The sequence below is a fragment of the Raphanus sativus genome, chromosome 7 (assembly GCF_000801105.2).
Source record: "Raphanus sativus cultivar WK10039 chromosome 7, ASM80110v3, whole genome shotgun sequence".
In the NCBI taxonomy this organism is placed as follows: Eukaryota; Viridiplantae; Streptophyta; class Magnoliopsida; order Brassicales; family Brassicaceae; genus Raphanus; species Raphanus sativus.
This window is the reverse complement of record NC_079517.1, coordinates 5,746,532-5,763,851: the sequence shown is the minus strand read 5'-3', so window position 1 is coordinate 5,763,851 and position 17,320 is coordinate 5,746,532. Positions and strand designations below refer to the sequence as shown.

At 31.0% G+C, this 17,320-nt stretch overlaps 3 protein-coding genes across 3 annotated transcripts; 1 reads left to right on the top strand and 2 right to left on the bottom strand.

Moving 5' to 3' along the window:
• Nucleotides 1-4,698: 4,698 nt before the first annotated feature.
• LOC108815270 (probable transcriptional regulator RABBIT EARS) lies at nt 4,699-5,490 on the bottom strand. Its single transcript, XM_018587914.2, is given in 6 exon segments — nt 4,699-4,821; nt 4,823-4,846; nt 4,848-4,941; nt 4,943-5,034; nt 5,036-5,238; nt 5,241-5,490. Coding segments are annotated over 6 exon segments (786 nt in total).
• Nucleotides 5,491-8,541: 3,051 nt separating this feature from the next.
• LOC108816567 (LOB domain-containing protein 33) lies at nt 8,542-9,526 on the bottom strand. The gene is made up of 2 exons (XM_018589135.2): nt 9,197-9,526; nt 8,542-9,117 (listed from the first exon to the last, which is right to left on the bottom strand). Exons 1-2 carry the CDS (start codon nt 9,473-9,475, stop codon nt 8,839-8,841), a joined length of 558 nt encoding a protein of 185 aa, XP_018444637.1. The 5' UTR covers nt 9,476-9,526; the 3' UTR covers nt 8,542-8,838.
• A 5,426-nt stretch (nt 9,527-14,952) lies between these two features.
• LOC108816069 (glycerol-3-phosphate acyltransferase 7) lies at nt 14,953-17,180 on the top strand. Its single transcript, XM_018588638.2, has 2 exons — nt 14,953-15,601; nt 16,087-17,180. Exons 1-2 carry the CDS (start codon nt 15,020-15,022, stop codon nt 16,999-17,001), a joined length of 1,497 nt encoding a protein of 498 aa, XP_018444140.1. The 5' UTR covers nt 14,953-15,019; the 3' UTR covers nt 17,002-17,180.
• The last annotated feature ends 140 nt before the right edge of the window (nt 17,181-17,320 follow it).

Sequence of the window (17,320 nt, the reverse complement as noted above, 5' to 3'; positions counted from 1 at the left end):
ATTAGTTCCATAACTCTTCTCTCCTGAATCGGTTAAATTCGTATCTAAAAGAATTTGACAATACGTTCTTTCCAAATTTACTCTTTATCTCTCTATTAGAACTGTTCTAGCTAGAAATGTCTGCAATCGAGTAAATAGTTCTACGAACTAATGGATCAGATTGAATTAGAAAATGAAAAGATTTGTACAAGTTATATCTTTCGTCACCACTTTGTGGAAAATTGTTAGATATGAATATGTTAGATACATGTGATTCGATTGACAAAGGTGAAATAGTATCTCTCTCAAAAAAACATGTTTTTTATCACCACATGAAGAAAATATTTTGTTGTGAATGAACAAAATAGTGAAGAATTGTCCATACGTAAAATCCGAAGTAACCAAACTACTCGATTTGATTCGAATATTTTGTATCCAAACTACTCAAATTTATCAAAAACAACTTAAACCTCCATAAATATTCAATTTATATAGTTCAAATTTGTTATTTTTCTGAAAGAAAACATGGATATAAAGTTTTTTTTTGTTTTATCCAAAACATCCATGTTCATCTATAAATACACAAAATAATTAATATATTTTGTTTTAATTTTAGTTTTAGGTATTAATACTATTATAAACATAATATAAATAATATTTATATATATTTATATGTATGGACATGTTTGGATACTCATTCAGTTTTCGATTCGAATCGGATTCGATTTTGGTTTTTTAAGTTTTGAAAAATGGTTCCATTCAAATATTTAGGAAGGATTCGACCGGATCGGATATTCTATTTTTCGGATTGATTCGGGTAAATACTTCGGTGGATATAGATATTATGCCCAGCTCTAAATATGAGTAACCCATTTGACTTTGGATGCATCTACATGCACACGGTTTGTGAAGGTGCATGTGAAGCAGAACAAAGAGCCACAAAAAGAAGAAAGAAAATAAATCGAAACAAGAGGAAGATAAAAGGTTACTATATTAGGAAACTCTAATAGACGAAACATAATAAAAGAGCCATCCAGAGAAATAAATTTTGATGAATAATGAGAATGCAAGCATGCATGTGCATTCTGAGCTCTCCTTTGAAACCGATCTCTCTTATCTTCTTTTACACTAAAGAAGTCACCTATTTGCCACCCTAACCTTTCACTTTCCTATTGTACATAAGACCTCTTAAGAATAGATGTGTAATGAATAACGGATGGTGCAACTTCAAGTTAAATTTCTTAAAAGGGAAATCAAGACAACAGAGGATATAGCGTTCTCATTGTACTTGTTTGTGTATGTAGGTGTTGCATGCATATACACTAAAATAACTTTGAGGTACAATATTGATATTAGCTTCTTAAGGTAACTATTGAAATATAATTTCTGAAATGTAACATGGTTATGCTTAACTATTCAGATTTCTAGAAATTCTTCTAACTTTAAGATTATGTATTAAGTCATTTTTGATCTTAAACTTCTTATAATACGTATCTAATATACTCGTTTTTTCACTCAATCATATTTTTCTACATTAATTGTTTATTCTCAAGATCAAGGAAAATAAAGTGAGAGGAAATAATTTAAAAAGAGAAGGCTCTTTTCAAAAGAAAAAAATAATTTAAAAAGAGTTAATAAAAAATGGAATTTTACCGAGCACATTGAATAATAAGAAGCAGAATTAAAAATAAAATGGAGTTAAAAAAATTGCAAAAAAAATAAAAATAAAATGAAATTGAGAATGAGAATGAGAAGAGCACATTGAATAATCAGAAGCAGAATTTCCAAAAGAGGAAATGATGTTACAGCTGGTGGTTACAAGTTATGACATAAATTCTTTTACTCCCGCTTTTTTATATCCCTCTTACGTCTTTTTGAAGACCAGAGACTTTATTTTATTTTTTGTTCTCATCAGTTGCAGTTGCAGAGCAGAGACTTTATTTTATTTTTTTCTAATTATCTGTTTCTTTATTCAGTTTTGTGTCGATGCTTTGTAATTCCAAGTCAGAAGCCATATTTCACGAGGTTTCCTCTTTTAGGCAACGTTGAAATTTGTTGCCTCTCCCATTTAAAACTATGTTTTTCTTTAATAATCATCGGTTTCATTCTTTCTTTCTCTTTTTTTTCTGTTTGTTTAATTTTATTTATAGATTTTGTGTTCTCTCTCCCTACAGAAAATTCGGCAGTTGCAACGTCCACAAAGTCAAGAGGCTACACTTTGTATACCACAAGGTTAAATATATCATTGAGATAATTTTATGTGTGTTTTATTATATTTAGAGCTAATAAGGTTTACTTAGAGTGAGATAAGGTATTTTATTTATGGATTTTGTGTTCTCTCTCCCTACAGAAAACTCGGCAGTTGCAACGTCCACAAAGTCAAGAGGCTACACTTTGTATACCACAAGGTTAAATATATCATTGAGATAATTTTATGTGTATTTTCTTATATTTATAGCTAATAAGGTTTTCTTAGAGTGAGATAAGGTATTGTTGAGCTGCAAATAGCCTGCAATACTTAGGTTATAGTTACCCAAAAATTTTAAATTTATGTTGGGCCCAGAAAGGTTTAGCTTACAGAAAGAAACAGATTAATTTATAATTATTATATATGTATCTAATTAATGGTAAGTGTGGTTGGTTTCAGTTAGTAACAACTCAATTTAATTAATTCAATGTTTATACAAAATTTGAATTTTAGTTACAAATTACACTGAAAGTCCAAGCATCCAAGGTTCTTGAGTTCTTTCTTTTTGCTTAAAAAGTTTCTTGAGTTCTTTCAGACTGATGTTAAAATTTATAATATTTGTTACGACTCTGCAGACTAGAAGAAGTGAGTTCTATTTCTCGCTAAACGTTTCAATAAATCATATTTGTTATAAGACTTTATAAAATTATCTTGAAAAAAAACAGACAAAAAACAAAGGTAAAAGTACAAAAAAAGTGACAAAAAGTACAATAAACAAACGTTGGTATATGTTTATTAGGAGCTGTAAATGTGAAAAGACCACTTTCACTTCGATCAATCAGTTTTTACCCTTATCAGAATTGCAAGTTACAAATCTAAATATATGTATACAAACAGTGTTGTGTAATATGTTCAGATCTGCAAATTTGGTGTGAACCAAATAATTCTGTTCGCCCATATGCTCAGTGCATTTCTATTTAATTCGATCATTAATACTTTGATAGAGCATTTCCCTGTTACCAAGGAAAATTGATAAATTTATTACTGTTCAGTATTTGTTCGTCGCATTGGTAGTTTTATTCAGTTATATAATATTTATAGGTACTATTGATTTCTAGGGATAATTACAAAGCCAACTAATATAAAATTAATTCCAAACTCCTACTATTTTCAAACATGCAAAGAGTAAAAAGTAAGAGAAAACAATCTTATCCTATACTTCCATGTGCTAACCTCTGTTATGTATATAAGTAAGAATATTAATTTAGATTTGAGGTCCTGTAGCCATCCTTTATAAGCTTATAGTAAAATTGATTGCCTTTCCTTTATTTATTACTTACTGCAAGCAAAACCCGTCAATAAGATATAGTAGATATAAAAAAAAGTGTTCGAAAAAAAGATATAGTAGATATCAGCTCTATTTTATTGATATAGGTCTTTAATTTTGACTATTGCTAGATTAAACAATTAACATTAAGTTCTTGTTTTCTAATTTCCTCGTAGGCTTATATGGGTTAGCCAAGAAAATGATTATATGACAACGTCTAGTCTCTAATTTCATTAAGGCAAATTTCATTAAAACTATTATTTAGTTTTTAATGTCTTATATTAATGTACTAGATCATGATCCGCGCGCCTGCGCGGATTTATCTTTCGATTCACATATTTTATATACATGTTGTATATTATTTAAGATTTATAATATAAAAAAAATTAGAATGATCCGGAACCAAAAAAATCGATCCGGAGAAAAAAAAATCAAATACCTACTTAGATCCAAATGTTGAGAACTCGAAGAACTCATACATGAAATGAACAGATTTATACCCGACCGAGTGAGCTAAATTTCAAACATAATATCTTTTGTTATATTTTTAATTCATTTTTTATGGGTTGATGAGATTTACTATTTATTCGAAAGATTTTTGGCTAACTTAATGGTATATATTCGTAGGTTTCTTTTTTTTCTGAACAGTAAAAAAAAAAGATTTAGGTCTTGATTAAATTTATCTTATATAACAAATTACTGCTATAAATAATTTTTTATAAAAACTAATTTGTAACAGTAATATCATTTTTGTTATAAATTAGTATATCATGGTTTATAGGTTCAAAGTATAGAGTTAGTCGTCTTCATAGTATTTCTAATTTGATAGATGCAAGTTAATGAATACAAAAAATATTGTATTATTAGTAATATCGTATAGTATTATATGTTAGTAGATATATTATTAATAATCTATCTTATAGTATAAATAGCTAGTGGATGTATCTAGCTTATAATAAAATATATGCAATATAGGAAACATGTGTAATGAATATAATAATAGGTAATAAGTGAAAAACTATGGTAATGATTGATAATAAGTAGATTATATAGCATTAATTATATAAGGTCCAACTTTAAAATTCACCTAGAAGAAGTTGTAATATTTCTGTTTTAATAAGATAGATTCAAGTCTTCGCGCAGTATAAAATAAAATCTTACTATATCAAAACAACACTACAGAAGCTGCTTTTCCCCCTTGAAATTACAGACAATTAAACTTCTTTTTGGGCAATCCACTAACTATTATTGTCATCCCTTTGTCATTATTATAATACTTAAGCAAATTGACCTTTGACGGATGAGCTCCTAGCCGTAGCTCAAGATCCCAGCTCCTCATGATGACCGTTTGTTGATCTTGGATACTCCAATGACCAATCCTAACATCAGTGGCAATCTTGAAACATCAGTCTTGGCTTTCTTAGACGACGAAAATCCATTGATGGTAGCTTCTCCGAGAATCGAACTCGGAGTTCACTAGACCTACAGATAGATCAGTCTTGACTTCATTATTGTAATGCTCTAGTCTTTTCATAGAAGTTTTCTAAAACGTTACTAGTAACAACATCACTTATATCCCTCTTAGTTCCATTGGCTTTCTTGAAACTTCTTGGGACAGGAAATTTCGATCCCCCGTGAGCTCTATGTTGTTTTTTGTGGCTGTTGATGATTCATAATCAATAGGCATGGCTTTGATCAGTTGATGAAGATGATAAAGATTGTTGTTTAAGACGAGCTCTGTCTTTCGATGAACGTTCATATGACCACCTAGTGCTTGAGCTGACTTGAACTCTCTCCCGCAAAAGCTGCACGAGTAAGACCTAGGCGGCCACATGCAACCATTTCCACTGCCATACTCCTCAACCGCAGCAAACGCTCTATCTTCCCCAAATGGCCAGAGCAAAGCCGCGTCTGAAGTTTCTCTCGTCACCAGTGGTCTAAGCTTCATCGACATCAAGCATTTTCCTCTCTCCATCACACACGCGTATGGACGCATGTCTACAAACACAAAAATATATGTGTATAATACTAACAGAAAGAAGCAACAGTTTTTTTTTTCGTGGGAGAGAAGTATGTAGATTTATACGCACGTACTCATATATAAAGAGAGACGCATATACATATATCATATATGTGTGAGAGTATAATACGGTTAAAGCATTGAATGTGAGAAAGCTACATCGAGTCCATGAGTAAAGAGGGAGAGACTTTGATAGGGAAAGTTCTCTTTTACCTTAGTTACTCTTGTGTCTTCGCTCAGTATATCTATATATGTTAAATGTTTAGGTGTAATAGTTAGGTGGCTAGCTTTTGATTCGATAGTAGCTAAACTTAATGCCAGACGTAACCTAAGTTTTTCCACGAGTTTACAAAATAATAAGTTGTTAAGTCGATGTTTTCAATAATCCCTAGTAATATCATAAAATTTATGGTTTATAAATATTCTTACGTTACACTTAGAGTACAATATGTTATTTTCATAGACTAAACACATGCACCAATCTTCGGATATATTGTGGCTGTAGAGGTGATGAAGACAGTAGACCATCAAATTAATTTATCATTTACATATTATATATGATCGAGCTAATACGACACTGGATACATGGCGTACTGCTATTAAATATGATATCGTGTAATTATTTTACGAGTATTATACGGATGAAAAGCGGAGATCTTTGCTTGAAATTCAATTATTTTTATGAAGGACTCGTATTTCAGAGATCCAACCTACAGTTTGTCTATATATTACGGTTTTGAGACAGTGTGAGAAAGAAAACAAAACAAGATTGAGTACAAGTACCAAACTGAAGTGACTTTAACTACAAAGCAAAAGTTATAAGTTTGTTTTCTAAAACACAAATCAAGTTATTTATACTATTAAACGAGAACTGGATTTGCTTACTTGTTATTTTTCTATAACTTATAATAAATCATTAGTTTAATAAATTAATATTATTATTTAAAGTTTTATTTTAATATATATATATATATATCGTGATATTTAAGATAATTAATAAACACTAACATATTCAACGATATATGTAAGCATGGGAGAAAACCAAGAACAGGGGGCATGACATTTAATTAATAAATAGAAATGAACAACATCAATTAATATATTTTAGCATCATAATTACGTTTATTTTATATTTTAATTTATGATTTTGGTGACTAATATTTTAGCAGTTTCTCTGATTTTTATTGAAAATATGATCCAAATAATTATTACAATATTAAATCTAAGATCAAAGATCAAGTATCAAGTATCATTGAGAATATAATATAAACTATTTGAGAAGTAAATTTGTTGATTTGTCATACTCTCTATAATTTTAGGTTTAGTTATATTTTATGCTCAATTATTAGTTATATAAATAAAAATTATAATCATAATTATTATTATCTTGAAAATAGTTAGAAATTATAACTGCAATGTTTATATTTAAATTTGTTTACTTTAATAATATTAATATAATGTAATTTGATTTAGTAATATTAAACCGGTTCTATTTTAATATATTTAAAATAGAATAAGTCATCTATATTTAAGATATTTTTTTTACAATCAGAATCATCCATTGTGATCATTTCTCAAAACCATTGGCAAAGAATTCGAAAATATTAATAATTTCTGCAAAGTGTTTTTTTGTTTATCACATTAAGCGTTTAAATCTTATCATCTTTAATAAATAAGTAGATTAGATTTTACTAATACATAATTACTCATAAATTAAAAATGAATTTCATTAATTTGAATAATCATCATTATCTAAAGAGATTTATATTATGTTATCTAGAAATATTTACATCATAATATTTGAAATAAATATAAATCCTTGTATATAATTTTATGCATATATATATATATATGAATTTTTCAAGTTTATTTTACACAATATAAAACATTTTATTAAATAAAAAGTCTTGTATATAAAAATAATATTTTATTAATATTAAATATTTCAAAATATGAAAATAATTTATTCTAATGATTTTTGAATTGATAGTACATCTATTTATAATTTTTATAAATTATAAGTCTGCAATTGCGAACAAAATACCTATTTATTAATTTTTATAAAATTATAATACTGTTTTTGATAATGTTTGCATTATATGTTTGATTGGTGTTCACGTAACCAGCCAGATTTAATAAGTGGAGAAATTATACATTATTTTAGGGTAACACACACAAACTTAAAATAAAAACAAAAACTAACCAGATATAATATAACTTTATCATTATTTATTCCTTCACTTAATTACCTTTATTCATTGCACTCATCCTGTATTTTTTCTCTTGTCACTGTTTTTGGAAAAGACATTACATCGAAATGTATTATTATTACCTTCATGTTCCATATAATATATACAGGCAAACATGTGCTAAATGTAAGTGTTCTTCTATGCGAATATATACATTTTTCAGCCAAGGAGAAAAAAACAATATAGAGAGAGGAGTTTGTTGGGGGAAAATATTTGAAAATAATATAGAGGCGTTTGGGCCAAATGTGATTTAGACTTAAATGAGTTACTAAATATTATACATTGGTGTTATTTATGGGTCTAGGTAGATATTTTAAGCCCAGGTAACAAGAATACTCAGCACTTAATAATCTGCTCCTCCAAAATGTTTCAACTTAAAAATAGCACTAGCAACAATGCCGTAAATAATGTACAAATCAAACCCACAGTGCCATGGTTTTACAAATAAAACCCATCAGTAAGAGCAACATTATCAATGATGGAGGAAGGTTTTTAGGCGTGGGCCCTACTATCTTTTTTGCAAAAAACTTTATAAATTATCGCTAAATAAGAAATATTTTACAGAGTTTTTATATTGTTTGTGGACTCTATTGACACGTAACAGTTCATGATTGGTTTATTTTTTATTTTATTTTTATTTTTTTAAATCAGAAAAAAAAATTAAGGACTCGAAAACGTTTTTGGCGATAATCATGCCCTAAGTCTTAAGTCCTTCGTACACTGAGTATAAAGTGAACGAACTCCAATCACATATACAACAAGAGAAGCAGTGAGAAAATATACTTATAATTGATATATTACATTAATTAGAACTTAACCGACGAATGCTAAACAAACATTCTACAAAGACCCACATGAAACACTAACTTCATACCATTGACTTAGAAAGTGACATTACCTAAATGCATATATTTTTCTTATAATCGAATTGTAACTGGAATCAAAGATCTACACAACCCTTAAAATACTGCATGCATACAATCTATAACGCGACCAAAATATAAGAGACTTCCGATTATCATGCCATCTGTTAAAAACGGCGCAGGATTTTATAAATGATTGATCACATTTTAGTTCACATCTGATGTTGTGGTGCGTAGTAGTAGTGATCCATGTTCTGAAACCATGGATGATTCACGAGCACTCCCTCCGGATTCGTGAAGAACCCTTCAATGCAGTTTCTTCCAACGTCGTTGTTCAAAACAGTCTCGTCGATGAAACCTGTCGTCGTGTCCATGGTCATCTGATTCAGAAACTCGGGCATGTCAGTAGGTTGTGACCTGCTCTGAGTAGTGTTGGATAAGTTCGCCATATGGGTCCCTAGAAACTCTATCTCCTCTTGCAAAGTCATGACCTTAAACCCCAAAACCCTAACATTGTCAGCTTTTTTTTCGTAAACCTTAAAAAAAATTGGGTTCAAATTTTTGAGAGACCTGTTGCTGAAGAGCGAAGATGTGAGCGACGCAGCCATAAACAGGATCACACTTGCGAGAGAGAGCCTCGTAGGAGATAGTGATCGCAGCGGCACTTCTTTGATGTAGAGGCAAACTAAGCAAATGCTTTGAGACATTACTTGCGCCGAAGACTTTGTGGACAGCTGCGAAATGAGATGAGGCTTGCTCGTAGCTGAAGTAAGGCGAGAAGACGCAATCGATGTTGCATTTCCTCCTTAGGAACTTGCATGCTCCACAAGATGATCCATGACCTGCCATTTATTTTTCTTCTTGTTTTTTTCTCTCTGTTTTACTCTTGCTCTTTTGTTAGCTTTAGGCAAAACGCGTTAGTTTTTATAAGCCCCACCACTAAAAGTTTTTGACGTATGACAAACTAGTTTTTGAGATAAACATCAATCACTTAGTAACTTTATCTTTTTACTTAAAATTGAATGATTAATTCCATGAATAGTTCAAAGGTATAGTAAGGTACAGCTTCACAAACACTATTATTATAACACTTTTTCGCAGAAAAACTCTATAATACATCTTTTATATGGATAGTTAATTACAGTCGACGTATGTATATGGATGGGTTCTCAACTCTAGACGATCAGAAATAAAACTTAATAATATTATATCAGTTGCTTTAATTTAGATTAGTATAACATATATGTAATATAGTTTAATAACTTTTCGTGATACCGTTTATAAATCCTCCAAAGCTAATGTTTTATGTATGAAAATGTTTATTTATGATATTAAGTTATGGTCAACTATGGAACGAGTATATGGGTACAGGGTACCTTAGTTTTTCTTGAATCCGATAAGTGACAACTTTCAATATAAAAATTGGCTAGCTTATTTTCTGGGGGTCTGTGTCGTGGTCTACATTTTCATGCTCATTCACACCATATAGTGGCCTAAAGTGTCTTTTAATTATTTTATTGGTTTCAAAGTAATTATAAATAGAGATATGTTTTGGCCAAACTCAGCATTTTTCTTTGTTCCTCAACTGTTGTAGTCTTTAGGCTTTAAGGAAGTGATTAATTATTGGTTGAGATGCAAATCCAGCCGTTTTGCATGGTGACACAAACAAAGGTACAGTATCCAATTAGAAAATGGCCACTCTCCCATTATTAGGGTCTAGAGCTAGTAAAAATTCTATAAATCTTGATTTGATTCGTCATTCGTTTCGATTCGAACAGAAAATTACAGATATATGTAATTTTACGAAGCAAATCAAACAATAATATGCAATATTTATAAGACACGAAAAAATCACAAATACTAATTTGATCCGTTATAGACACACACATATATATATATAAGCTATATATATATATATATTATATTTTATATAAGTTTTACAGTATTTTTATTTATTAAATTTATTAGATCAGTTAAATTTCAAAAGGTAAACAATTTTTTATTTTTGTAATAAAATATTTATCATTTTATATTATTTTTATTTTTATTTATTTTAGTTTTTATGGATCGAATCGTATATTCTGTCCAAAAACTAAATTTTTTTGGATGGTGTCTACGAATCGAATCAGATCAGATAATTGATTATTCAGACGAAACATATCAAATTACAAATACCTCCCAAACTTCAGATACTTTTAATAGGAATATTGTATTGGCATCATAAACAAATCAATAATGATATTGGCATCACACATTTTAAAAGACCAATACTAAAATAAAAAGGGTTGGAGACAATCCAGTTATCACCTATTAATTTTAAGTTAGAAACAGATGATAAACATGAATCTAATATGATATTAGAACTTGATCATAAACTACTAATTAATATAAGAGCCTGATCATAAACTCCTAATTAATATAACCATTTGGACCGGGTAAAACTGTCATGGCCCTCTCGACCAGATATAACTATCGGTATTAAATTCGTTCGACCGAATATAGATGTTATAATTTAGATTTCTTACTTTTTCGAAAATTGGTATTAGGGATTAATGATCCCGAATTGTTCTATAGATGAAGAGTATATGGAAGATCTGACGCAGAGCTTTCCATAACACCGTAAGTTGCAAATAGGATGCAAAGTGTATGTTTATTGATGTACAAAGTAGTCTATATACAAGGTATAAAGTCCTAATCCTTAGGGGATAAACCGATAATAACAATATGGTAGTTATCTTAATGTCTAATCTTTTTCTCTATTCCCATCAACTTGTTTTGCCTTGAGTTCATTCAAGAGAATACAAAAATACAAAAACAGAAAAATAAACAAATCAATAATGATATTGGCAATATTCAAAAAAAGATTTGAAGAAGTTCTGGATTCTTCCTCGTTTGTAGATTGTCTTCAAGGAGTTCATAGCCTTATCATTAAATATCTTTTTTATGTTTTATGTATATAATTATATACTACTATATACATGTTTATTTATTTTGTATTGGAAGCTGTTCAGAGCCGAAATTAACCAGCTCACATATAGACGGCAGCATTGTGCACTCCAAGTCAAAGAATTAATATTTTTCTTGTTACCTTGATATTAACTTTAGTAAATTGTACGTGGTAGAATTGTGAGTCATCCTCCCCTATATCTACCTTGTTCTGATAGAGCTGTAATTATTGTTAATCTATTGATCATAATCAGTCCATATAGTTGTGTTTCAAAAAAAAAAAAAAAATCAGTCCATATAGTTGTAGTTATTATAATTATAATTGTCCTTTTCTTTGTTTGCCACTTACGAGTTGGGAGCGCAATATAGGAAACTGAAACACCAGATAAAAAGCGGCGACAATGAACCAATGCCAATAACATTGAACCTGCTGTTGTAATTTGAAAGAGCTCACAAACCTCACTTAGTTTTTTGTTTATTATATGTGTGTTGATATGACGTTATTTGTTTGTGTGTGTGGATATGACGTTCTTCTTTTGTGTGCGAGAGACACAAGAGGGGAAAGTTGAGGAATTGGGATTAACGACTCGGTCTGATAGGGGTGGGCGTTCGAATATCCGTTCGGGTTTGGATTAAGTATTTTAGATTTTCGGATATTTCGGTATAGGAGTATAATATCCGTTCGAGTATTTCTGAACTTTGGATCGGGTTCGAGTATTTTTAGTTCGGATTTGGTTATTTCGGGTTCGGTTCGGACATTTAGATTTTGAAAGAAAAAAATAACTTTTCATTTTTTAAGGTTCGTGTATTTAAAAATTTAGTTTTCGATTAACTGATTTTTTATTTTTAATAGAATGAATTATTAATAGATTTAGAAGTAAATTTCAAAAATAAATAGACATTCATTTGACTATTATTTTTAGAATTTAGATGTAACTTTTGTTAATACATGAAACAAAAAGCTTGATATTCATTGTAAGTGAATATCAAATCATTTTTCTCCGTAATTATATGTATATTATATAATTTTAAAGTATGTGCGGCATTAATATTGTATATTATATAATTTTAAAGTATGTGTGACATCAACATAAATATTTTAAATAAAATGAGTAGGGGTGTCAAAATGAGCTAGCTCGCCCAGCTCAGCTCGTCTCATAGCTAGTTCGTGTCTTTCATGAGCTAGTTCAACTCAGTTCATTTATTATATGAGCTTCAATATATAAGCTCGAACTCAGATCATCTAAATCATGAGTTAAATGAGCTAACTCATGAACTAACAAAAAAAAATTAAATTAAATAGTGATAAAATAACTTCTATAATATTATTCAAATTTAAATATTAAAAAATCCAAAACATAAATATTAAATACTAAAAAAACAAACAAAAATAAAAAGTTGAACTCCTAAAATAAATTAAATTAAAGCAAAATGCCAAAACCAATGGTCCAATATTTTTTATTCATATATTACTTATGTATATTTGACATTTTAATTTTAAAAGATAAATATGATAAATGTAGAAATTATCTTTTCCATAAAAAATAGAAGGTATCCATATATATATATATATATATATATATTAATTATAAGTATTAATTGAATAAGCTCATGAGTTAACTCATGTTCATTAAAGATCGTTCATATAACTCGTAATCTTTTTTAAGTTCGATCAATAAACTCATTTATTAATTGAGCTTAAAATATAGAGATCATACTCATGAAAAAATAAGCTTAGCTGAGCTGAGCTAGCTCATGAGCTACAACTTATTTTGACACCGAGATGAAAATTATAAATATACGGGTAAGTATATATATGTACGGTTACCTTCGGATATCCATTCGGGTTCAGGTATTATCCGTTCGGGTTCGGGTATTATCCGTTCGGGTTCGAATATTCAATCTCTCTTAAATCAATATTTATTCGGGTATTTTGTTATTTTGGTTAGGATTTCGGTTCGGGTTTTTCAGATCGGTTTCGGGCGCGACTTCCGATATCAGATAAAATGCCCATCCCTATGTTTTATCTAATCATGCTTGCAATCATATAAGTATGACATTATATTTTAATACTAACTTAAACTTTTTTTATACGCTGTGTTACCTGTGAACCCTACGAGCCTTGTCTACCTGTCGGTATCATTAGCCTCGTTCATAAATTCTCCTTTTTTGTTATGGTGGGTCTTAACCCCGGTGGGTCTTAACCCCAAGACCCAACCGGTGTCCTCCACGTGTTGTTTTATGTGGAAACATTTTTATATTTCTACCTTCTAGAATTTCCTTTAGTAGAGATATAAATAGTAACGGACAAAGACAACGATATCGCTATATAGAAATTTGAGGTACACCCTTCTGAATTTAGATTGTCCACCATATTAAACATGACATAAAGCCCAATTTAAACCATGTTTTCGGTAAACAAAACTGAACAACGTAAGCAAAACATCATGATCTGACTGGTATAAAATTTGTCAAAATCTGTTAATATAGGGTCGATCAAAATCGTTGAAAAGTCTACGATTTGATAGGTATGTGAATTGATTTCAATCCGGCTTCAATTTCCTTAAACAATTAAAGTAATGCCAAAAAAATTATATCCATTTTCACATCTGCACATGTGTACACATGTACATGCTAACAAATTTCATATCTAGGCGCATACAAAGCCAAGAAATTAAAAATATTACCTTCGAAAAACACATATACGGTGTTCTTACATATGGTCAGTGTTCTATTATTTTCTTTTTGTCAACGGTCAGTGTTCTATTATTATTACATATGGTGCCACTAAATTTAAAATACTATTTTGAATATTTAGGTGTACACGTGACCTAATATTGGTGCAGCCCGACCAAAACTCGGAAGCAATTTGGTCAAAGTTGTTTCTTCTTCTTCTTTTTTTTTTTTTTTTGCTAAAAGGTTGGTGAAAGTTAAGCCATAAAATTATTCCGCTTTACTTTTTTTTTGCTAAACACTATTCAGCTTTGTTGATTGTAACTCTTACGTGTATCATCACAATCAAAAAGAAAATACAAAACAAATGAAGTCCAGTATCCTTGCACATTGACTTCAGGAAAATTATGAATAACTGATGTATCATCGAGGAATATATATTGATCAACCGGTGGTGGTGGTTTAGTGGCGCTTGAGAGAATCGAAAAACCCAATAAGACTACCTTCATCCGGGGGTTAGGCTTGTGTCATCATTGACCTGGATTTAACCCTTTTAAGTTACAAAAATATATATATATATATTGATCAACGACAAATATATTAACGCGTTCAACAAAACAAAATAAAAGTGGTTGCGAAACTGATAAACTGCCGTGTGACATTACATTAGAGACAAGTTAATTCAAACCTTATAAAAACTAACTCTATGATCCAATACTTTTCATATTCAAACAAACCGAAACTCAAAGAAACTAAAAAATTAATTGAGTTGTGATGGAATCATCAAGGACAACATCGTATTCGGTCGTGTCAGAACTTGAAGGAACTCTGCTGAAAACCCCAAAACCTTTCGCTTACTTCATGCTCGTGGCTTTAGAGGCATCAGGATTAGTTCGTTATACACTCCTGCTGTTTCTCTGGCCTATCATAGCACTCCTTGACGTTTTGGGCTACAGAAACAGTAGCCTTAAGTTGATGATCGTCGTTGCAACAGCTGGTCTGCGCGAATCGGAGATTGAATCAGTGGCTCGAGCCGTTCTTCCCAAATTCTACATGGACGATATAAGCATGGATGCTTGGAGAGTGTTTGGTTCTTGCGAGAAAAGAGTCGTTGTCACAAGAATGCCACGAGTTATGGTAGAGAGATTCGCTAAGGACCATCTTAGAGCCGATGAGGTCATCGGTACAGAGATAATCGTTAACCGTTTCGGTTATGCCATCGGTTTGATTCAGGAATCCGACGTCGATCGATCCATTTTCAACAGTGTGGCTAACTTGTTTGTTGATCGAAGACCTGAACTAGGTCTTGGGCGACCGATTATCTCGGGCTCTCCAAATTTCCTATCCTTATGTGAGGTAAGTATTAAGAAAATAAAACTTTAAGAAAAATAAAAAATAAAAATAAAACTTTATAATTTTGAGCTAATTGTGATATGATTTAAATTTATTCAAATGTTACGGGTCAGTTTTTAAGTGGAGCAATTATTATGTTTTAAACTTCATGCATGCTAGCTAGATAGAAATTAAAATTATTTTGATAATATGATAGTTTTGTTTAATTGTGTAATATATTTTTATCCATAATCTTACGATACACTACGTTATAAAAATTTATTAGAGAAAAGGAAACTTTTGTGCATCTATATAACTTAAATTAAAATGTTTTTATTACTTTTTGTATATTTGATTAAAAAGAAAATTCTTAAACAAGTGCCAATGTACTTCATTAAAGATATAGTCCATGCTTTAATAAAAAATTCATACCAAAAACTCAAATGTTTAAAACTAACAGAAAAATTTCATACCAAAAACTCATTATCGTATATCTTGTGTATATATAGGAGCAAGTTCATGCACCGATTCCATCCAACTACAACGTCCAGCGTTTGCATGTACAGCTACTACCGGTAATCTTCCACGATGGACGTTTGGTGAAGCTGCCGACACCAGCCACCGCACTCCTCATCCTTCTTTGGATCCCTTTCGGAATAATCCTATCCGTGGTTCGTCTCTTTATCGGATCCATGCTCCCGTTATGGGCCATACCTTACGTCTCACGCATATTCAACATTCGGTTCATCGTAAAAGGAAAGCCTCCCGCACCAGCATCAGCAGGAAACCTAGGCGTACTATTCGTATGCACTCATAGAACCGTAATGGATCCAGTCATATTATCCTATGTGCTCGGCCGTAGCATCCCGGCCGTTACCTACTCCGTTTCTCGCTTGTCCGAGATCCTATCTCCGATTCCAACGTTTCGTTTAACTCGTGTTCGACATGTAGACGCCGAAATTATCAAGAAAGAGTTATCTAACGGGGACTTAGTGGTGTATCCCGAAGGAACCACTTGCCGCGAACCGTTTCTGCTGAGATTTAGCGCGCTCTTCGCGGAGTTAACTGATAAGATCGTTCCCGTGGCAATGAACTACAGAGTTGGATTCTTTCACGCGACTACCGCTAGAGGATGGAAGGCTTTTGACCCCATCTTCTTTTTCATGAACCCAAGACCGGTTTACGAGGTGACGTTCTTGAACCAGCTTGAAGTGGAGGCAACGTGTTCGTCTGGGAAGAGTCCCTATGACGTGGCTAATTATGTACAGAGAATCTTGGCGGCTACGTTAGGGTTTGAGTGTACTAACTTCACGAGGAAGGATAAATACAGAGTTCTCGCAGGGAACGATGGAACGGTGTCGTACTTGTCGTTTCTCGACCAATTCAAGAAGGTGGTCGCCACTATCAAACCTTTTTTCAAATAGTTTTCACGTTCATTTAATACGCATTTTCTTAATAATGTGATCACAGATTGCAAAATGTTTGTTTTTCCTTATAGATCTAAGATATATTTTTACGGGTTTGTATTTTCTTAATTTATATACCTTTTGTCCAATGTATATGTAACTAACTATATATACCAACTTTTTGTTAAAGTTCTAAATTAGACAAATGGGATGGCAACGTTTTTACATGTTGGTCTCTTCAAGAGAAATCCAATATAATAGTGAACAAATACGAATAGTTGGACCATTCTTTCAACCTTAATATCAGAATCATTTAATTTTTAGGTTGTCAAACATT

Coding starts and splice junctions, on each gene's coding strand:
- LOC108816567 (XM_018589135.2), bottom strand. CDS start 9,475: ATGGCAGGTCATGGATCATCTTGTGGAGCATGCAAGTTCCTAAGGAGG. Junction 9,118..9,196: donor TCTTCGCTCTTCAGCAACAG/GTCTCTCAAAAA, acceptor TTGGGGTTTAAG/GTCATGACTTTGCAAGAGGA.
- LOC108816069 (XM_018588638.2), top strand. CDS start 15,020: ATGGAATCATCAAGGACAACATCGTATTCGGTCGTGTCAGAACTTGAA. Junction 15,602..16,086: donor ATTTCCTATCCTTATGTGAG/GTAAGTATTAAG, acceptor GTGTATATATAG/GAGCAAGTTCATGCACCGAT.